This window comes from Chamaea fasciata, unplaced genomic scaffold (assembly GCF_029207755.1).
Source record: "Chamaea fasciata isolate MVZ Bird 193981 ecotype frontalis unplaced genomic scaffold, bChaFas1.0.hap1 SCAF_7, whole genome shotgun sequence".
NCBI classification, from domain to species: Eukaryota; Metazoa; Chordata; class Aves; order Passeriformes; family Sylviidae; genus Chamaea; species Chamaea fasciata.
In genome coordinates, this window is record NW_027094092.1 from 3,277,046 (window position 1) to 3,298,961 (window position 21,916).

The following is a 21,916-nucleotide window of genomic DNA, read 5'->3' on the forward strand; positions in this document are numbered from 1 at the left end:
AATAAAACTGAATATCCAAAATACCCAGTAATGTCTCCAGCAAAACCATTTCTGCCCTTGTTGCTGGTTACACAAAAACAAATGCAGCATCCCTCTGTGAAATGCAGAGCATATCTGTACATATCTGCAGGAGGGTTTGCCAAATGGTGGTGCAGGAACTTTACGAGTTGTTCTCACACTGTATCTGGCCATTACTCATTTTGTTGCACACTCCAGAGAGGCACTGCTCCTGAAGTAGATCAGTAGCAGATGAAATAACGGCCTGCCAGCTTCATTTATTGACGCAGTAATTACACTGCTAGAGCCTGATACAAAGTTATCTTTGCCTAGCCATGCTATTTTTCTGCCTTGTGCAATTACTCCATTCAGAATATTAAAATTAGATCAGGTCATCTAACACGTCTCTGTGCTGTATTTCACACAGGGGACCTGCCAATGCTCATAGTGAAGTAAGACAAGTTGCGCTACTATGTCTGAAGTCACACTTTCAAGTCACTTCATGGTTTAACGTCTCAAGAACCATCAATGAAACGAACAGACAAGGCAGTCCAAATTAATTCACTGATAAATAATTCTTCAGTTATTCCAGATCTTGTTAACAGCACTTTTTGCCGTGACAGATTAGAGCAACTTTCTACTTTCTGGTTTGCAGAAATCCAGAAAGTAGGACATTTACATGATCAGACAGGATAAAAGGTAGGGGGAAAAAATGTCAGTTTCACGCTTCTGATTAAATAAATTACTCAGGCATGTACTTAGTTTTAAGGCAACTTTCAAAAACTTCTGCGTGACCTTTGATCACCAAATCCCCATGCTCGTGTTTGAAAGTCCCAAATGCACTGCCAAAGCAGAAGACAAGCAGAGCTTTAGGAAGAAGTTTCCCCTACAAAAATAATATTGAATAAATTCTTTCTTCCTATGTAGTCTTTCTCTGACTAAACCGTTGATACCACCAGAAAACAGGGTTGTGCACAGGGTAATCAGATCTAACAGTCTTCATCTTCTTACATCAAAGGTCTCTAAAATTTCATATGTTTTACAATAGGTCCATAAATACTTAGTTGAGGCAATTGTGATGTATTTTCTAAGGGATTCAAATATACAGCTCCATAAAACGTGCATATTCTTGACCTGATTACAAACTATTAAAGAAAATCCAAGAATAGTGCATATCATCAGTAGGCTTTTAAAAATTACTTTGAGATTGCCAATTACCTCATTTAACAGAGTTTTACTAATGAGAAAGGAGGTATGAATAGGAACAACTGGCATTCAAATGGGTTAGGAAGTGCCTTCTGGGAACACAGCTGGAATGTTTTAAAACACAAGGATTATGGCACCGATGACTGAAAGGTACCTAGAGCACAAAGCTCTTTGTTCTGGAAAAAAAATCAAATCATTTAGCAGCAATACTTTGTAAATCACTTTAGAATACAATTTAAAATTAATCCAAAATACAAAGGTAGCCTTGAGTAATCAACTGCATCCCTATTTTCTGATATGTTTTGGAAGTGTTATAACAATGTGACTTAAGTTAGAGACTTAGGTTAGTGATTTAGAAAAGAGTAGAATAGACCTCTTCCCTAGAAACTTTGAAATCTTTGACTTAGTTTTTAGTGATGTCATTTTAAAAATGGCAATTTTTCAAGTTTTAATTGCTGTAACAATGATTCAAAACAAAAAAAAAGATTTTTTTTTCAATTATATGCTTACCTAGATGGCTTTTAAAGCAATTTTATTTCATTACAGAAATGCAGTTGTATTGATTCATTTGTCAATTACCAAATCCCACATCACCTTCTAGTATTTTTCAAGGTTTTCCTCCAGCAGTGTAACATTTTAGCCATCTTATTTTTGCTTGAAAAATAAGGACAATAATCGTCATGTGCGTTGCAGCATATCAAATTCAGTTCCAGGTGCTAGTATGGAAATTTTAGCACAGAATTCAGAACTGATTTGTTTGTAAACACCTGCAGCGTCTGTAAAGTTCTTTAAGTGTTCTGTGTCTTCGCAGAAAGCGCATCAGAAGCGGTTCTCTCTCTTCATGTAGGGATACAGATAATATATTTAACAAGTCCAGCAGCCAGCCTTTTATGCTGCAGCCACATATTGGAATCGTTCCTCCACAGGAGTTCACCTGCCTCCCAGCAGTTTCTATCATGCCAGGGACCACTGTCTCAAATACGCTGTGACAGGTTTACACAACACACTGGAAAACACGCAGGAAAAAAGATGTATGGGATCTTCCCACACGCTGGCACGTGAACAAACAACACATCAGTGCATTTAACAAAAAGCCGCAAAGTGTGGTTGTGTTAAAGCTTCGGTTTGATGTTTTAAGCATCACCCTGTGACACATAATGAACATCCCAATTAACGCCTCAATCAGTCACAGCCACACCCATGTGTTGAGGGAATTTTCCGGCTCCCTGGACTAAATGCATTCCTCAAACAGGGTTCCCAGTGCAGCCCTGGGAACCCCTGTTGAGGAAAAAAATTGGAAAATAAATAATAAAATAAATAAATTGGAAATAAATTGGAAAACTGCACGAGGAAATGATGCCCCAGGACATTCAGCGAGAACATAACACACGGTTGAGTCAGCATCTTTTCTCTTCATTGACCAGCGCAGCCCTGGCAAATAGCTCTTCCAGGGCAGTATCCCCCAGCCACTGAACTCTAGACCTACAGAAATTTATCCGATCTCAGCTCTTGCTTTGTCATTCCCATTACAGTCTTTTTCATCCCTGTGCTCTGAGGGCAATTGCTGCAGTGGCACTATGTGCAATGCCTGTGTCACCAGCCATGCTTTGATTGCAGTCAGTTTAGGCTCATAGGAAGATTTTGGTCTGTGCTTTCCAGGAGATGGGATGCAAGATTGCATCTCCAGGCGTGAGGGCCATTTCCAGAGGAAAGGTACTTCTGTATCCCTTTTTCTGTCACGGATCAACTGATGTCAGTCCCTGATTACAGTAAGAACCAGAGCCCTCCTGTGCAAGGGGTAATGGCAAACATGCTCTCTTATCATCCCTCACACCCCCAGAACTTCCAAGGAAGAGGAATCTACACACTGTGCCGTTCCTGGGTGTGATCTCCTCTTTCCAATGTGCCAGTTTGTGTTTCAGAGAGCACCAGCAACAGAGCAGCCACCCACGACAGCGGCTCAGGCACGATCAGCACCTGCACTCCCCCCTCATTTCTAAACTGGGATTTTGAATGCTACTGGTATGTCATCCTCAGGAGACAGTGAAGTGTTAATCAAACATTGGTAATGTTATACAACACGCCAGCTTCACGTGACAGATGAGCAAAATATGAATTTCTCTGTTAAAGGCACAGGAAGATCACTGATAACAGGCACACACAACACCTTACAGGTACTATTGCTGCAGGACTTACATGAACAACGCACTGGTTCTGCTAGCTCATGCCCACTGCAATAGTTACATTCAGATTAAAATAATAACAAGATAGTAACACCACTGTATTTTGAGAAAGAACCAATTCAGATGCTAACTTCCTGCCTAAAGTCTGTTCTGAGTATCACCAATAACATTACTACCACTTTTTCTGTTTACCTTTGAGAATGACTCACAAGAACTTGTCCCTTCCCTTATTTTTTTTTCTTTCCATTTGTTTGTTTGTTTTTAACCACACTGCAGCTTTACCAGAGGACATGCTTTCCATGGGTTATATGAATTTTCTTCACAAAGCAGAAGGGACCAGTGACCACACAACAAACACCTGGCTCATTAAAACGGCCCCTCTGACTCCCAGGACAGCAACTCTCCTCCCAGATGAAGAACTGCAAATAAAAACTCTCACCTGTTCTTAGGCTCAGCAAATGGAGATGAGACATCTGCATCTGGATCCAAAATGTGGTCAAGTTCTTTCTGGTTTTTCTCATACATCCTTTTTCTGTCTGTCAGCGCCTTGCTGTTATCAACCTGTGGGAAATCATAGTACCCTTTCCTCTTGGCTTTCAGGCGCAGCTTGTTGCGGTAGTGCTCTATATCAGACTTCTGCTTCAAAGCCTTGTTCACCTAAAAGGCAAGAAGATGTTTCAGGGCTGCTGGTGGGCTGGCTACCTCCAAAGGATCCTGTCAGCGCGTGTTTGATGCGCCGCGTGTGTCATCCCTCTGTACCACACCGTGCCATCTGCAAGCAGCGAGGAGCTGCAAGTGAACAGAGTCGCTGCATTTTTATGGCTTGGCAGATGGTTAAATAATTTTAGCCTAAAAAAAACTGTGTACCATTACAACAGTGACTCAGAGACACCCACTGAGGAAAAACATGGCTGGTGTCAGCCAACTGCCGTGACCCCAACGCCGTGCGTGCTTCGGAGCACTGCGGGCACAGCTCACCTGTGAAAACTCTGCTGGTGTGCAGAGACATCTTCCCTGACTACACAAAACCTTAAATAAGTCACCACTGATGGCTGGGGAGGAGCCCCAGTGAAATGTCATCAAATGTTTCTTTTGTTTACACGATTTCTTACAAATCTCTTATGGTGTCCTGTCAGAAAGGAACCTTGAAAAAAGGGGTGATTGGTCTGTCCCGGAATAGCTAAGTGCCATGGTTTCTCTTAAGTATTGAGAAAATTTCCCTCCTGCTTCAAAATGCAAGTTACTTGGAAATCAGGAATTTACTTGAGCTTTGTGCTTCCAGAGTCAAATTCTACAGTCTTCTTGAACTACAGGAAGCGTGTGTGTGTAAGGGTGCACACAGCACCTAGTGCCTTACAGAAAAGAGATGCTGAAAGTTAAATAAGCCTTTCTCTGAGTTTGGAAGCTGCATGACACATCAGGACTGAAAATACAAGTAGGAAATGGAGCACAACAGGCTGCAATAATCCAGGCCCACAAGGGACCTCTGATGACACTGTCTTCTACACTGTCCCTGGCAGCAGCCCTCCCTGCTGCTTTTAAACTGTTTTTAGCTGTTTAAACAACTGTTGCAGTGTGAGTTTGTAAACAAGGCACCTCTGTGGCTTGTTCCCATCATGTTCAACGACTTCTTAAAAGCCTCAGTCCTTTGTAAGTGGACTGGTCTTGATTAAATCTACATCAAAACATGAGTATAAATATTGCAGTCAAAGAATGGTTTTAGGCCAGCATCTGGAGCAGACACTTGTGCCACCCCACATTTTTTCTTTGAAACAACTGCACCCTCTGTGCACAGGCTGGAGTGCAGGGCAAGGCCATGGTCCCACTGCACCCCTTCTCACTCCGATTGAGATATAGTGCTCAGGACAGAAAGATCAACTTGGCACCCCTGATGATCTATACGTATTTTCATTCCCAGCCACAGAATTCACACAGGAAAAGATATTCTGCTTTCATGACTCACTTTTTTAAATAGGAGAGAGGGACACTGGGAGGGTGGGAGTATAGAAAATTGCCTCTTCCAAGGTTGCAGGCATTCACAGGTGCATCATGAAAGAGCAGATCTTAAATTCTCAGATCTCTGAGCCCACAGTGCGAATGGAACGTTATACAGCATAAAGGTGAGATGCTCCTAGCAGCCCCCAACTCTAAGAGGCTTAAGAGCATTCCACTTGTGGCTGTAGCCAAGGAAACACCTGGAGACACTTATCAGCCAGTCCTTACCTCCCCGTTGATGATGGCAGACTCCTGGCTCCTCTCTGAAGCAGCATGGACAGCAGGGAGGGCCACGGGTTTGATGGCGATGAGCTGCACCGAGCCCGAGGAGGTGTCGAAGGGGTCGACGGCAGACTTGGCGATGTTATCAAAGAGAATCCCTCCTTCCTCTTCATCGCTCACAGCCACTAGAGCACATCAAACTCACTCAGCACAAAGACACAGACATTTCTGCCGCACGCTCGAGGGGAAATTCAGCAAGCACACGCTTTGGATTAATGATGTGCTTCAGTGCACTCGAGGTGCAGGCCTGGGAGACCCTTACACCGGGGAAAAACATCCCATTAGATCACAGGAAACATTGTGTATTCTAAGGGTTATCTGTCACTTCCCCAAAGAAGGTTGATGTCCAATCTGCACTAATGAGACGGAAAAAAGGAGAAGAGTGACACAGGAAATTGTATGAAAATGACAGGGAAAGTTACAGTAAATGTTTTCCTAGGTTTCACACGGAAATGCACACACACACACAGAGGTGCCCATGTGCCAAGGCATCAGTAGCTACATCTGATCAAACCCAAGAGTGCAGCTTTTTTCTGTCTTAATGTGCAAGAGGAAGGGCAGACTCAAAATTTGCTAAAATAAGTAGGCTTCTTTTTCAAAACTTATTAGTGCTAAAAATGCCATTTATTAAAATAAAATCATTTTCTGATGTGTATTAAAAATGGTTAAGAAACTGACAGTGTCGAATCTTAGGTTAATTTTTTGCTTTGCAAGCAGTACCTCGGGTCCCAGTGAGGTTAAACTGTTAAAATTTCTTAAGAGTCAGAAAAAGGCTTCCATAAATCTTTAAAATTAAATGGCATGGCAAAGCATCTTTAGCTTTAGATTTCTATATAAATGGATAACTCTTCCATGTGCGATTGGGCCGTTTCTCCTCCAAATTTTCTTTGCAAACCTGCCTCACTATGTCAGTTGTTGAATCTAAAAACTCTTACTCACATTCTGAAGTGAAAGAATGACACTGAAGCATGAGCGCAAATTCTACAAAGAGATCCTTGCAAACATTTTTGAATAATTATGCTATTAAAGGGAAGAATGCTTGCTCCATCTCCTAACTGACAGGAGCAGAGATCCTCTGCTAAAGAACAAAGTGGTCTGCTCTAAATTTATTTCCTCTGAAAATACGCTCTGGTTTAATATTTAATCACTGCACAAATTACAATGGACTTGTATAAACTCAGCAGTTTAGACAGCCAATGATTTCGGTAAGAAAATATTTGACAGCAGTAACATAAAATATGAACCCACTGAGTAAGCTCATTATCTCTGTCTGCGCTCAGTGTGACTCGAGTTGGCACCACCACTTGAGCTCTCGAGCAACAGATGGGTTAAATCCCTGTGTCATTAAATATTGTCCCTGCAGCTCCACAGAACTATCCGAACACCACAGAGGCTTCAGTGGTCTTGAATGCCCCTGTCCATCCAGGGGTTGTTCAAACACTCCAGACGTGCGTGCTCAGCGGGACGAGCGGCTCACGAGCCCGGCACAGTGACAGTGACCTGGACTGCCACGGGCAACCAGGACACCACAGCAGCAGCACCAGAGAATGAGGGGATCCTCGCCTGGCACTGGCCACACGTGAGCAGGGAGGCACTCACATCGCAGTGACTGTAAAGGTGAAGAATGGACGCTCTTCCCTGAGGAGATTTTGAAACCCAGTAGCCACAGAGAGCTCAGCTGCCTGCAGATGCATGGTGCGTCCCCTCAGACCGCGTTTCAGGAGCAGAAACCAAGAGTTTTTGCTAATGAAACAGAATTCCTCTAGGACTCTTTAAAGGAAAGGAAAATTAAGGGTGAAAAGAACCAGAAACCACAGATGACAGCTAAATCTGATGGGAAGCACTAATACCACAGAGCATCCTGAGTATCAGCCCTCTTACAGGTGAACACAACTCCTGCACCTACTGCAGCACTATCAGCATGGAAATGAGAGCCAAATGGGACCAGAAATCGGAATTTTATTCCACCTTACCTTGGCATTTGTTCATTTATAATCTAAAAGCAGGGTTTTTTCCCACTGTCCCTTTTTCACCTGTAGGTGATAAAGAGAGCCTGTGAACTGCAGCCACCGGCACACTGCTGTAATCTGCATTGGCAGTGAACCATAGCAAGCACTGGAACTTCCATCATTTCCTCCTATCCATCTCCTCCCAAGAGAACTTACAGCAACAATTTATGACATGACTGAACCACAACAACCTCCAAACCCCGAAAAACAAACCAAAGGAAGCTCAGAGAAACGCTGGAGAAGTGTTTGTTTCTGCTGTGTATCCTTTCCCTGGGCCAGTCCACCCATCCCAGCACCTCAGCTGGGTGAGCAACTGGCCAGTATGGGAAACTTCAGGAAACTGCCCCACACACTCCTTGTAGTCACTCACAATAATCAACCTTGCTTATTATAGTTAGCAACATGGCTCAGAAGTGACGCTCTAAATTCCTGTTTTCAAAAAGATGCATTCCTGCTCCATCGTGGAGTGGTTCTACTCGTGCCTGCACTGTCTGTGCGAGCACAGAGACGCAGAAGCTCGGTGGCAGAAAAGGGCAGAACCCAACTTAATCACTACTTAGCAGCAATTTCCCATCTCTGAAGTATCTCACGCTAGATATCTCACGCCACACGATCCACTGAGATCCAATCACTCCTCCTAATCTCTTTGTGACTGCAGCACATGAAGATCTGCCCAGAGCAATCATTTATTCCAGGCGAGTTCCAGGTGCAGTGAAGGGGAGCATGGCGCAGGGTCGCTGAGGAGCAGGAGCATCCCTGAAGCTCTGTCTTCACACCACTGCAGCCATCAGTACACGAGATCTGCCCCAGGGATGCTGTTCTCCCGTTTCCACCCGGCTGTGCACTGTTCCAGCCGGCAATGCCAGCAGGTGGTGCTACCCACTCGTGACCAGCTGGTCCCGTGGAAAAGGGGCTGTGGGGCTGCAGCTCTCAACGGTTAAAAGACAATGAGACGGGTGAAGTATTCTGGTTTCATCTAGTTAATAATTTAGAGTTTTTTTTAAAAAAAAAAAAAAAAAAAAAAAAAAAAAAAAAAAAAAACAAAACCAAAGTGATACTTTTGTCAGCCAAAGATTTCAAGGAGGGCCACAAAACATTCCTTGTCTCCTCTCTCTTTTGCTCTACCTTGCCTTTCCTCCCCACTCCCTCATCAAAATACATTGGAATGAAGAAAAAAAAGGACTGAAATACTTGCACCTAAAAAGAAAAAGTAAAATTAAGGACATTTAAATTGCCTGCGAATCAGGTAACCTTCCAGCCAAATACCTGAAACAAAGCTTTGTGCTGTCCTGCTCAGAAGCAACCATTTGAATGATTTTGGAAGCCCTCAGAAAAAGAATGACATCAATAGAGGAAAAACACATAAAGCCAAAACTTGGGAAGCCCCTGCAAGCAGGTGGACATGCTCTGCCTTTTCTTACATGACTCAATGAAGTATTTTTCAAGATTTATTTTACATGAAGGGAAGGCAAACATTGCAACCATACCTACAGAATATACCTGCAGTTTGACAAAGAGCAAGCAATGTCACCTAGCTAAAATAGCTCCTTGGGAAAAATCCCAGGTATCAGTAATTCAAACAGAAACCCTGATTCCTGAACATGATTTAATAATGGGGAGCTCATTTTCATTTTAGAGAAAATCTCTATATAGAGAAAAAAAATAGACTTTTTCAATATCATCCAAGTCATTCCATTGGTCAGATGACTATCTCCAGAAAGATACAAACTTGAGCTTCGAGCAAAAAAGAAAAACCATCTGTTTCTGAAGGAGTTTATAGCCCTGTAAGTAAAATACAAGTTTCCCAGCATTATGTCTGAACCTGTCCAGGAGTACCTCTCTGTAAAGTACTGCAGTGTAACAGAAATCACACTTGTGTGCACACACACCTTTCCGCAGTCACACCCAGCTCTGAGACAGTGCGATGCTAAACCTCTCCCAAACTGCACCAATATTGTATTTTCAGAAGCAGACAGCTTACAGACTAATGGAAGCAGCTCATGGTTCCTTCTGGACAGTATTTCCTTAGGTGTCAAGTCTGCTAAATGCTTGGTGATGTGCCTGAGGTGTTGCAGTCCTGGGTTTGCCTGGGATCCTGAAGCAGGATCATTTGAGATCCCACCTGGACAGGTCATTTGAGATCTCCAAAGTGGTATTTGCAGGTTTCCAATGAAACTGTGTACACAGGGTGAATACTTGTCCCTTAGCTGCCTGTTTTGTTCCCTTTCTGTGAAGGTTTCCTGCCCTTACAAGCAGGAGCAAGGATATCGCTCTCTGTGGTTGTCATCTTCTCCAACCACATCTCCCTCACCTTTCTAAACATCAAAGTCTTTCAAAAAGAGACCACATATTTCATTCATAATGTTTCCAGTGAATCCACCAGCCCCTTTTCTTGGCTGACACTTCTGTAATAAGTAGGTACATTCACTAATTAAAAGAAAATTATTTAAATGACAAGGATGATGGACACACGAAAGACAGGGAAGACATGAGAGACTACATCAGAAGCTTCTTTAAGGCAATGGTGCCCCAGGAGTTCTGAAAACCTTTGCAGAAATAGTTTTCTGTTTGCACAATAAATCAGTACATTCGTCTTCTTCAGTGCTGACATATTAGTGAAAAATCTCAGCCATCCAGACTGCCACTGGGTCTGATGGCATGATCATCTACTTGCTCCTTACACTACTGCTTGGATGAAAACTCCTGTCAGACTCAATTAGTGGCAGAGCAAAAGTCATCCAGAGGGGAAGGCAAATGCGAATGAAGAAATATTTAATTGTGTGACCACTTGCAGATCCCAGACCCTTAGAGATCTGCTGCAACAGGCACCTTAGAAACACAGCACTCAGTATTTTCTTGCCACGAGAACAGCAATCAAAAAGGGCCCAAAGAAAGAGAAATTATATTGAGTAAGCCTGAAGGAAAAAAAAAAGCTTTACGGTCACCAGCAGGATACTAGCAGGGTCACAATGTTCTCACTATTTAAAGCAAATAAACAACAAAAAGAGGGGCAGTAGAAGAAATGGAAACAGGGGAAGAATTAGTCTGTGTCACATAAGCTGAAATCTTGGGAGAAAAGGGAATCAATGTGTAAAGCTTCTGGGAGGTTCAATTACAACGGGTACCAACGCACAAGATTTCAGTTAAACAGGTGGACTTTGTTTATTCTTGGGGATTTTTACCCCCCTGTGGTTAAATGAAGCAAAATACTCCAAAAAGCCTAGGAGTTTGCTGTGAAGAGGAGAACAGTCAGATGAAATCCCTAATTAACACTCTTTTGGGGCCAAATCAAAATAATTCTTCAGGATGAGGGAATGGATGATGAAAAGAGTAGGCTCCTTTCTCTACACCACAAATGCTTCCCAGCACCCTGATTTCTTAGCCTTTTAAAGATATAGGCACCATGAAGGGGAATCATCTCACTCCAAATCTGCACAGCTGCTCCAATGCAGTTGTCAGGGCTCCTTTCCGACTGAATCTTACCTCCAGAGATCTGTCCCAGTTGGCCATGACCCTCTCTGGAAGTAGCCCTTTCCATTCTGCCTTGTACTTCACCCAGCACAAAAAAAGGCAGAAGAAGGGTGGCTGGACGTTTGCTGGGCTCCCCCAGACAACTCTGTGTCCAAGCTGCTACATCACTGCCACTAGGCAACGTTGCCGTCGCCATATTTCACTTTCTGTTTGGAGTCACCATAGACAACTGCTCAGAAATTCAGAAAAACAGGCTCTGATGCTGAGCTGCCACACCAGAGTGAAAACTAGTGGCCCACACTTCTGTAGAATAAAGGAGGCAATATATCATAGCTAGCCTGAGTTACATCAAAAAATCCCTTTGATTTTAGCTAAACCAATAATATAGACAAGTTTTTTCCCCTGCTACTTTGCTCCTGTAGACAGCTCTTGCCTGGACAAAGAAAGTAATAGTCTTAGAGACTGGTATTTTTAAAAGGAGTGAACGACTTCTGAAAAGTTACATCTGTTTTCAAAGACCAAATGTCCAAATGACTGGCAAATGAGAAATTGATCCAGCTGGGGAAGGTTTCTTACACAAAGAAGTTTGACTCTTTGGGAATGCTGCTTGTACATCTCCACCTGTGGCGATGAGGTTTAAGTATAAACCTGAGTTCAACTACACAAGCTCTTAGCCCAAAATCTGGGGAGTCATGTGCTTCAAGAAGAATTGATAGCAAATCAAAACTTTTGGTTTTCTCTAAAAAAAAAAGAAACAAGCACTCACACTCTTCCAAAGATGTTAATGGGAAGGTTGCAAGATCAAGCACTTAAAGGTTGAAAAATGACCTACATCAATTTCATTGGCTTCATTTAGTGAGGAGCTGGTGAAAGGAAATGTTGTAGTGCGGGCTGGTTTAGTCCTCCAGGTCTGAGTGGGTTCAGCCATTTGCTTCTCCCTGAATGATGTCTGGCCTGATAAATGATAGGCAGAACTGCTAATATCCTGTTTCTCTTTTCCACATTCTCTTATAAACCCATCTCAGAAATTGCCAGTGCCTCTGTTGGCTGATTCATCCATATTACAGTCCTCTAACATACATAACTGGGCACTCTTAAAAAAATGTTTGGGTTTTTTTAAGTGCCTAAAGTAAATTAATGTAGAACTCATCAGCTTTTGGAAAGAAAACTTTCCATTAATATAATACTAAATGTTCTTCCAGAAAATACGTGCCATTATCTTACAAAAGCCTATCAGTCTTTGATTCAAGTAGGTATTTTTTGTTTTCTGTAGAAATAAAGCTCAGCTGAAGAGTTCTCCTTGTCCTCCAAAGCATCAGGTCCTGAAGCCAAGCCTGTCAGTCTGTGCTGGTTTCACATTGTTCACTCACAGCCCTGACACGCTCCATGTGGAGTCAAGTTTGATACAAGCCATATAGAATTTACGTACCGAGGCAACATCCAGTGCTGTCATTTCTCCCTGTAACTAAATGTCAGCAAGAAATAGAATCTAAAATTGGTCTGTAACTATGGCAACTAATGAGCCACTCTGACTTGGAGTCCCCAAATCCAACATGTGATCATCAAGGGATTCATTCCAGTTTGAAGATGCTGCTTCTCAGAGAAGAAAATCTGCTGCTGCTTTTGCCGACGTGCGCGCAAGAGCCACCAGCCAACAGCCAGGCTGGGGAGCTGGAGCGGGCTCAGGCAAACAGCTGGGAGAAAAGCAGCCTCCTTCGGAAACTGGGAGGAAAAACAGACACCACCTTCTGTGGCTGCTAAACACTCTGGGTAAAGGTAAAACCCTGCAGAAAGAACAAAGCGTCAGAGGTGACAACGGTGTTCGGTGTTCGTAATCACAGCACGGGGGAACAAAGTGCAGGCTCTGCGATGAGAAGTCATGGGTGCCTTGAGGTTTTGTCTTTAATTTCAATTTCAAATAGACATTAGTGATCACACAAGTCCAAACTCCATTAATTCTGACAAGAGGAGGTCATTTCATCTGCCATGACCACATCCTCCTTCTCAGAAGCTGTTCTGAAAGGGTCGTTTAAGGAAACTCTCCTAAACATACCTTAAAAATATGCCTACAGCTAAAAGCTTCCCATCTCTTTACCAGGGAACAAGGTATTTATTCCTTCTCACATCTGTGCCAGATGACCCTATTTAGGGCCATGGCAGTCGAGTGAAGAGAGTTCCTCCAGGAGGGCTCTGCAGATGAGGTGTCTCATGCCCAGGTTCCTCCTAGATTCCAATGAAATTAAGATTTAAAATAAAGGGTCACTATTTCCTTCTACTACATTCAGAGGTTTATTTAGTTACCATGTGTATGTTCTAGAAATGCACTAGTTCAGAAGTAAGGATGTTAAGTGCTAGTCAATTCTTTTAAACAAACAAAGAAAACTGAGTTCTTACCAACTTTTTTTTGAAGATGTAAAACCTAACAAAACAAAAAACACCTTCACTAAATTATTTTGTCTGCCCATGTAAATAGCACCTGGAACTGATTTGAATATTGGAATTCCTGGATGGGTAAAAAAAAAAAAAGAGATCAAAAATCACAGCTCTTAACTGTGGAAAACATAAATATGGTTGTCTTGTAAAATGAGCTACATTTGATACAGTGAAAAAATAATTAACCCCCTTGAAACTTAGAACCTGTTAGCCAGTTTTCTACTCAAAAGGAAAACATAGCTATGGGAACAAAGCTATAACTGAGGAAAAATAAGCAGAGAGAAGAAAAGCAAGGAAGAAAGGGGATTGGCTACTTCTCTTATCAGCTGTTCCCCATACATTTCAAGTCACAAGGTCACCACCATCAACCAAGGTCTTGACATCCCAGGTGCATCAGGAAAAGCTGATAGTAAGTGTTAATGACAAACAGGTGTGCCAAGGGTGTGCGAGGAAAGACAAAGCACTGAATGTTTCACACGATCTCAAATTAATTTTTATCTAATTAATTCATCTTCATCAGATCTGGGCCAGCTTAGCAGCAGCAGCAGCAGAGGAAATTAATATCTTAGGGATCTACACAACAAAAAAAAAGCTGTAAACCCTACTAAGAAGTAGGATTGGAATATACCAGTAGTTTACTGGTATTCCAAGAAAAAATTTGAAAGGGGGAAAATCAAAAGAGCGAGAAAACTTGCAAAAGGCCCGCACACAGAGCAAACACCACGAAGTTTCATGGGATCTGGAGAAACAGTCAAGGCAGTAAAGAGGAAGGAGAAAACCCCACAGATGAGCCACCCAAAATGCCCAGGGACTGCCGAGGGTACAAGAACTCGGTTCCAAGGTCCCCGGTGGTGTGTGGGCGTGGCAGTGGGAGCGAGCACAGCGAACACTTCTCACCGTTCCTTTTCCTCCCCTCGTCCTTGGCCGCTTTCTGCGGTGCCATCACTTTCTGCAGGGAGCTCCGGCCGGAGCTGGGCTTTCCCGACCCATTGCTGAGGATGGAGCCGTTCTGACTCGGGGACTGGCTGCAAGTAACCATAGCAACAAGGCAGGACGTGAGTTCTTCCTCCCAAACCTCATTTCAAGGTTATTTCGTTCGCACGGTTCGCATCACTGAGTTTGCAAGCCCGGTTTGGTACCAAAAGGAGGCGGAATAGAAACAGCACACAGCAACACAGTGAAGGTAGGAGCAGAGTGATGGGAGGTGAGCAGGATTTTCTCAGTTAGTTCAGGGCTGATGGGCATCTTGGTGGCTTGGAATGCAACTGCTCCTCATGCACAAGCCCCACAATGATAAAAGTGACACCACTGAGGACAAAAAGTCCCATTGTCAATTCAGTGTCATTAACCCAGAAAAAATAAAGTAGACCTTTGTTTCAGGATGCGTGGCTAAACCAATTCCTTTATTATTTAGCCTGCATTTCCAGTCAACTGTTTGTCAGCCACAATGCAAAATAACACTCACTCACTTTGCACATACGCACACACAGAGTGATAAGACAATTCTCCTTTTCTCCTTTGGGCACATACCCCAGTTTAACCAGCGCCCTCACCGGCTGAAACCCCTAAGAAAATGCTTGTTTCAATCAGCTATTGCACACCCTTGTCCTGAAACTGGTCCAGGGTGAGGAGGAGGGCAGGGCAGAAACAACTGTGCCTTTGGTCCCAGCAAGGAGCAGGAACAGAAATGAGCAGAGTGCTCTGGGCTGCGCTGGAAGCCAGATCCCACCACAGCTTCTCTGCTATTTGGGGTGGGCAAGTTACTCAAATCCTAATGCACAAGTTGGGAAAAGCAGGAAACACAGCAGAACATAGTACGTTTGGTGCTGGTCTGCATCCAGACAAAGTTACATTTTTTTTCCACGTGTGAAACTTGCCATAAAGGGAATGAAAACTCTCCACAGGACCTGTGTAATTATTCAAAAACCTATCTGCAACCTACCACTGAGTTGTCATGGGCAGTGACAGGGTGATGTAAAGAGGTTACATTAGAGAAAAAAATATGGGCCTGGTCACAGAGGCTTCCATTTACAGAGAAAAGGAATCAAATCAAGTTCTATTGCTGCCACAGTGATTTTATAACCAGAAAATGGTACTAAAACAAAACAACTGTCAAAACCATCCTGAAAATCATTGCCAATACTGGATCATCAGCTTGAAACTTTCATTTACCTCCAGGTCTGGCCACCCTGCCTGGTGTAAGTAGAAAGCATTTATTGTGGTCAGAACAGCAAGGGACAAAGATGAGGAAAGCAATTCTTGGGGATTCCCTTTTGAAGACAGCCTAGGTGAAATACACATCATTTGAGACAGGCTCTTTCCAGCTACAGGGCTCTAGGAGAACTCAGCATGCAACCCAGCTCAGCCCAGCCTGAGGGTTTCCTTGTAAAATTCTATTGAAAATAAGCATTCTTGAGAAGCAGGATTCCTCCCTATAAACCTGTCCGTCGCTGCTAAATGAATAATCCCAGCCCAGTAAAAAAAATCCATCCAGGGACAGACCGATACCTGGAGAAAATCTGCTCAACTTGGGAACACAGAAAAGAAGTGAGCATGGATAGCTTGCACAACGATTTCTGTGGTGACGCTAATTCAAATATTCATTCTTTTTAAGTGGCCCTCAACTAAGAAGTTTCTTTCAGTGGTGATAGCAGAGAAGATAGTGTGATCAGTTGCCAGCTACTTCAAGGCTGTCTGGTTTGAATTGACCTTTCCAGGCTGTAAAGTACCCTGAATGAAGGAGCAAACACATAAAGGTCAAGAAATATTTCTTCATCTTCAGCAACCATTCAATTCCATTTCCAGACACAGCTCCTGGGAATGAAAAATACTGAAATTGTACATGTTCTCACTTACTCAAGTAATCACCCTGAAGGAGGGAAAACTAACTCTTAGTTATTTGCTTAGAAGGGCACCAAGGCTCAGCACATTTTACAATCAGAATAACTTTCTTGGATCGAGTTTGCTTATCAGCATTTGTTTTAAATGGTGCAGATTAGGTGGGGGATTTCTGAGCTCACTCAAAGCACTGAGTGAAGTGCTTAATCACTTTGGTTAGAGGATTAATTAACAGAGCTGGTTTGCATTTTCTTATGTGTATTTACACATGGCTTTGGAGAGGCTTCAAACCATTTTAAAGAACAATTCCTGCAAAGACTTGACCTGCCCAGCACCAGCAACCACCGTGGGCATCACGGTCATCTTCCATTTGTCATTTCTTCAAAGGGTGGAAGACTTTGAAAGGGACAGGTGCTGTTTGGTTAACGTGGGCTGTAGGACCTAACCCTCACAATTGCAGTAATTTGTAGTGTGAGCAACGCCTCTCTGGCATTAAATGGCAGAATAACAGTTTACATCCAATTGCAGCTGGCTCGCTTTTATCTATCGGCATGCCCTGCAGACAGCTCTTTCCACATTCCTGGTGATTTACTACACAGCCAAAGGAGTAAGACAAACCAGGCACCAGCTCAGGATCCTTCTGTCTGTTTTTCTGCAGGGAAAACCTCAGCTGGCGACCACTGGGGATGTCTACGATCCAGAAGAGCAGCGGTGTGGGTCCACACCATGCTGGCTGACACCTTCCCCTTCCAGCATGTCCCTGTCACAGTGTGCAGCAACACTGTGCTGAGTATCCCAAGCTTTCCCGTTATTTCAAAGGGGGAAATATTGGACAAGATGATGTGACTCAGCTTGGAAGGCTTGGTTTTCTCTAGAACTGCTCTGCATTAGTTGGCTGCTTTTCTTGTATGTTATCAAATCCCTTCAAGAGGCCAGGCCCGTGTAATGCCCGTGAGCTACACAACAGCTCCCTCTATTCAGGCTGCTTACCTGACAGGTTTATTCTCCTCTCTTCCCTCCAGTATCTGGCCTCAGCTCCACTCTCATTTAATACCAAGGAGAGTGGGTCAAGGAAAAACTGGCCTCAAAGCAAGCAAAACAGCTGGGGTAAGGGGATAATCTGCTTTCCTTGCCTGCACGGACTGAGACAAGAAATATTCAGCTGTTCTGTTGATGGCTGAGGGTAGACATGAGGTAAAACTTCCTAAAACGAAAGGCAGGAGAGAACAGATTGCTGGAGGAGGTTGTGATCATCCCACCAGTGGAAGACTTTAAAACAAGGCAGATAAAGTTGAGTCAGGGGGGTGTTGGACCCTGCAGCAGAGAAGAGGAGCCATGTAGCTCCCTGTGGATCTTGAATCCATGATCCTACAAGCCTAGAGACTTCATTAGGAAGAGAGTGCAAACGTGGGACACTTTACCCTAGACACTGACATTATCTAGTCTATTCTCACACTTCAGAAGTTTTGTCCTGCTGTAGATGCTTTGGATCTAGATGTTTTCCATAATTTAGTGGGTGTTCAGGGTTTCCCCTTCTGCTAGTGAAGGCGCTGGGTCCAGTTCTGGAGTGACAGAGCCTGCCAGTGGAGTGACAGCAATTTACTGAGGGCCTGTCTTTTGGTTCCTTGAGGAATTACCAGTGTTCAAGCTACAGGTCTCACGTTTCATTTGGGCTCATCTCTTGTGCAACACCAACATGCACATAAAAGCCACTTCAACTCCTCGGTGAGACTTCACTTGGGTTTATCCCATATTTTGCAGCAACCTTACACATCCAGAACAGGCCAGTGCTACGCCAAGGATCCATCCTTGAGAGGAGCCATCTGCCACTCACAGAGCCCAGGTGCCAAACCTCACAGCACGCAGCAGCAACACACATCCTATTAAAGCCCTCTGTGGAAAGGCACCAGCTGCCAGTCCATACCTTTTCCTTGTTTCGTTGGATTTGGCAGTTTTGATGGTGCTCCCATCCTGTGTAGTTTCTCTCTCCTGGGAGGCAGGAGCATCTCTGACTGGAAGTGGAAGGATGACAGTCTCCTGAGTCACAGGTAGAACCTCATCCTCTGCTCCCTGCTGACCCAAGTGTTGCTTGGCATAGTCAAAGCCTTGTACTGGCTGCAAAAAAAAACAGGAGAAATAACAGAAATTTCCAGCGCGTATTAGATTTAATATAAATTTTCAAATTCAATGTAAATTTTTCACTACTCCTTAATTTTTTTAATTAAGTGAGTGACAGGTAAAAATACATAGATTACCATGTGAATGCCCAAGAGAAAACCAATTTTCTGATGAGATCTCTATTCCATACATTTTAAACATGATTAGTATAAAATTGATCTTGGCTAACCTTTCTTACCATGCTGTAACACCCCCAGAAATTACTTTGACAGACAGTGGGAGAACAAGGATGTGAGAGAAAAAATTAGGAGTTAAAAAAAAGAAATAAAACCATATAAAAAACTTTCTCTGACAAAACCCTTGTATTTCCAAAGAGGGTGGGAGTAATTTATTCCCAGTCAAGCCAAAGTTAAAAAGGCACACATCAGAAAGTTTCATGGGCAACATTTTCCAGAAAAGAATCTTTTTCAGTGAAATTGTATTTCCCCTGGCTTGCCAATTGCCTACTGGGAAGGATATTACTGACTTCACTTTTTTCTCTTGGGAAGTGACATTTCACCAGAGCCTTGCAGCAAGGCAGTTCTTGCCCAGCGGAACTAACACATGCCTTCTGGGCAAAGCAGCCAAGAAAAGGTGGATTCTCTCAATGGAAAAATTAAACATTTAGACAAAACTTGACTTTCCAAACTACATTTTCAATTGGAAGGAAAAGAGAAAGAAAAAACAAACAAACAAACAAAAAAACAACCAAAATCAACCTGTATGATCTGTTGGAAAAAAAAAAAATCAAAGAAATTCCTGACCATCACTGGAAAATGTGATCTTGCTACACTAAATAAAATCAACTTACCAAAAATGGGAAGGTTGCTCTTCCTGAAGTACAAAGACTATTGAGAAAATGCTAAGGACCACAAAACACTTCAAAGTTGAGAAAGCGGTGAGTTTAAACCTCACACATACTTTGGGAAATACTTTGGAATTAGTCCATGACTGATTAGTCTCTCCACATTCCTGCCATGTCATCCCTAAATATTTTAGTTCCAAAAGAAAATCGGCAGGAGAAAAAAAATTGTTGTTGACACAGGAAAAGGATGAGCTCTGAAAAGCATTTTCTCTTGTCGTGTCCCTTGCTAAATCTGGGCTGCAGCTCTAAATTCAGATACATTTCACAGGTGATCGCCGTCTGAAAAGAATGGGGCTGTTTTTCACTTTTTGAAACATAACAAATGCTTTTTCTTTATGTGGACCTGCATGGTGTTCCCAAGCTCCTGTTCAGACTGAGGCTAATGGTTCCTAATGTGTTTCCATACACTTCAGCAATCCTCTGACAAAAAGCTTCAGCGCCTTAAGGAGCGGGCTAATGCTGATAAGGGGGAGCAGACAACTCCACAAATCACCCCCATGGAACTTGCAATACGTCAGAGAAATGCTAATTCACCCCTCCATGGCAAGCAGGGTATCACAAAACAGCCACCAAATGAGCTAAAGAGGCAGCAAATGAAGGAAGGGAAGCAGAAGCTGTGTGAAGGACAGCTAGGAAAAAACACTGCACAACATCCTACATAATAATATTGTTAACAAAAATAATGTTTTTCAACCTCATTATAAATATTAAGTGTCAGTTAAGACACCCCTAGATATTCTGAAAATAGGTAACAGGAGAGAAGAGGTGATTAAACCAGTTATTTCTCCCTCTATGCCTTTAAAAGAGTAAAAAAAGTTTCAACTTCATATCTTATTTTAAAAAAATAAACAAACAAAAAACCCAACAAAAACAAACGCAAACCAATAAAAACTCTCCAAACAATAAACAAACCAAACCAGAAACAGCAGGACATGAGAATTACTAAAGAATTCTGCAGTGTCCCAGCTCAGATCTGCCACAGGAAGAAAATGAAGGATTATTTTAATCAGAGTTCTACTTACCACCATGTCCAGTAACAAACTGCAATAAAAGGAGAGCTGAGAAAGTCATCCTCATCAGCAGACATATTGCATTAAATAAAATTTGCTCTTGGATTCCTGATCTGTAAAAGCCCACAGGAGCAGATGGCTCTGCTACCCCTGGAGGGAACTGGCAAGGCTAAACCACGATCAGGCACGGCTGAAGCACTGCAAACGTAGATGCCAATACATCCAAAATACTGAAGGGCTGAGATTCTAATATTGCTTTTGAAATAGTGAATGGATAGGGAGAGACCACTAGATCACACTGCCTGGAAAAGGGCAGACGGAACACACTGAGAGCTGTTTCTGGACTCTTTTTCCTTGTAGTGACCGTGAAAAGGGAAGGGAAGGGAAGGGAAGGGAAGGGAAGGGAAGGGAAGGGAAGGGAAGGGAAGGGAAGGGAAGGGAAGGGAAGGGAAGGGAAGGGAAGGGAAGGGAAGGGAAGGGAAGGGAAGGGAAGGGAAGGGAAGGGAAGGGAAGGGAAGGGAAGGGAAGGGAAGGGAAGGGAAGGGAAGGGAAGGGAAGGGAAGGGAAGGGAAGGGAAGGGAAGGGAAGGGAAGGGAAGGGAAGGGAAGGGAAGGGAAGGGAAGGGAAGGGAAGGGAAGGGAAGGGAAGGGAAGGGAAGGGAAGGGAAGGGAAGGGAAGGGAAGGGAAGGGAAGGGAAGGGAAGGGAAGGGAAGGGAAGGGAAGGGAAGGGAAGGGAAGGGGAGAAAGAGAGACAAATCAGGCCCTCCCCTCTATTTGTATACCCAGGTACAGTTTATCTGACTTTTTTTCTGTGTGCCCTTTATCAAACTGATAATGTTTGTTTCCCCATGGCCTGCAGCACTTGCTCTTGCTTGTGGATTTTAGACTACAGACCTTATCTCTCTTTACCTGCAAACCAATTGTTTCAGGGTCAAAAAAAAAAAAAAAAAAGGTGAGGGGATAAAAGAGATTCTAGACTGTAAAGAAGCATGCTGCAAATTAGAAAGCAAGGCAGACAAAACTTAACATCCATCCAAAACCTCAAAGCAAAAACAGCTGCCTAAAATAAAAAGAGCACTGAAATAACACTAAAATAAAATCCCATCAGAATTTCACCAATTTGAATTTACACTTCTTTCATTTCACAGCTAGAGAGAAATTTGGGGGGGGGGGGGGGGGAAATGGTATTTTTCAATTTTCCTTTTCCCTGGAACTGCATTCAGATGTCCCTGACTGCTGAGGCAATTCAGAACAACAACACGATTCCCAAGAGAGATCCTATAAACGGCGGCTGCGTACGAAGAGGTCACTTCGCAAACTTCATCCATCTACCCTTCAGTCTGCCACAACACAAAAGTCACGCCTTAATTACCAGGCTCAGGCAGCAGCCCTGCTGCTCCGCTGCATCACCTCATCACCTCCCGCTGCCGCACACGGGTGTGGAACGCCGAATGTGCCATTCCCCCGTGT

General features: G+C 43.3%; 1 protein-coding gene across 1 annotated transcript in view; it reads right to left on the reverse strand.

Annotated features, from left to right (window-relative positions):
* The window catches only part of KIAA1549L (KIAA1549 like), a 67,077-nt gene that overhangs the window by 23,364 nt on the left and 21,797 nt on the right, over positions 1-21,916 (reverse strand). The window contains exons 11-14 of the mRNA XM_066187226.1: positions 18,339-18,529; positions 14,474-14,601; positions 5,610-5,788; positions 3,826-4,043 (exon numbers count right to left, since the gene is read on the reverse strand). Of these exons, the coding sequence (XP_066043323.1) occupies positions 3,826-4,043; positions 5,610-5,788; positions 14,474-14,601; positions 18,339-18,529 (716 nt within the window). The remainder of the gene's footprint in view (positions 1-3,825; positions 4,044-5,609; positions 5,789-14,473; positions 14,602-18,338; positions 18,530-21,916) is intronic.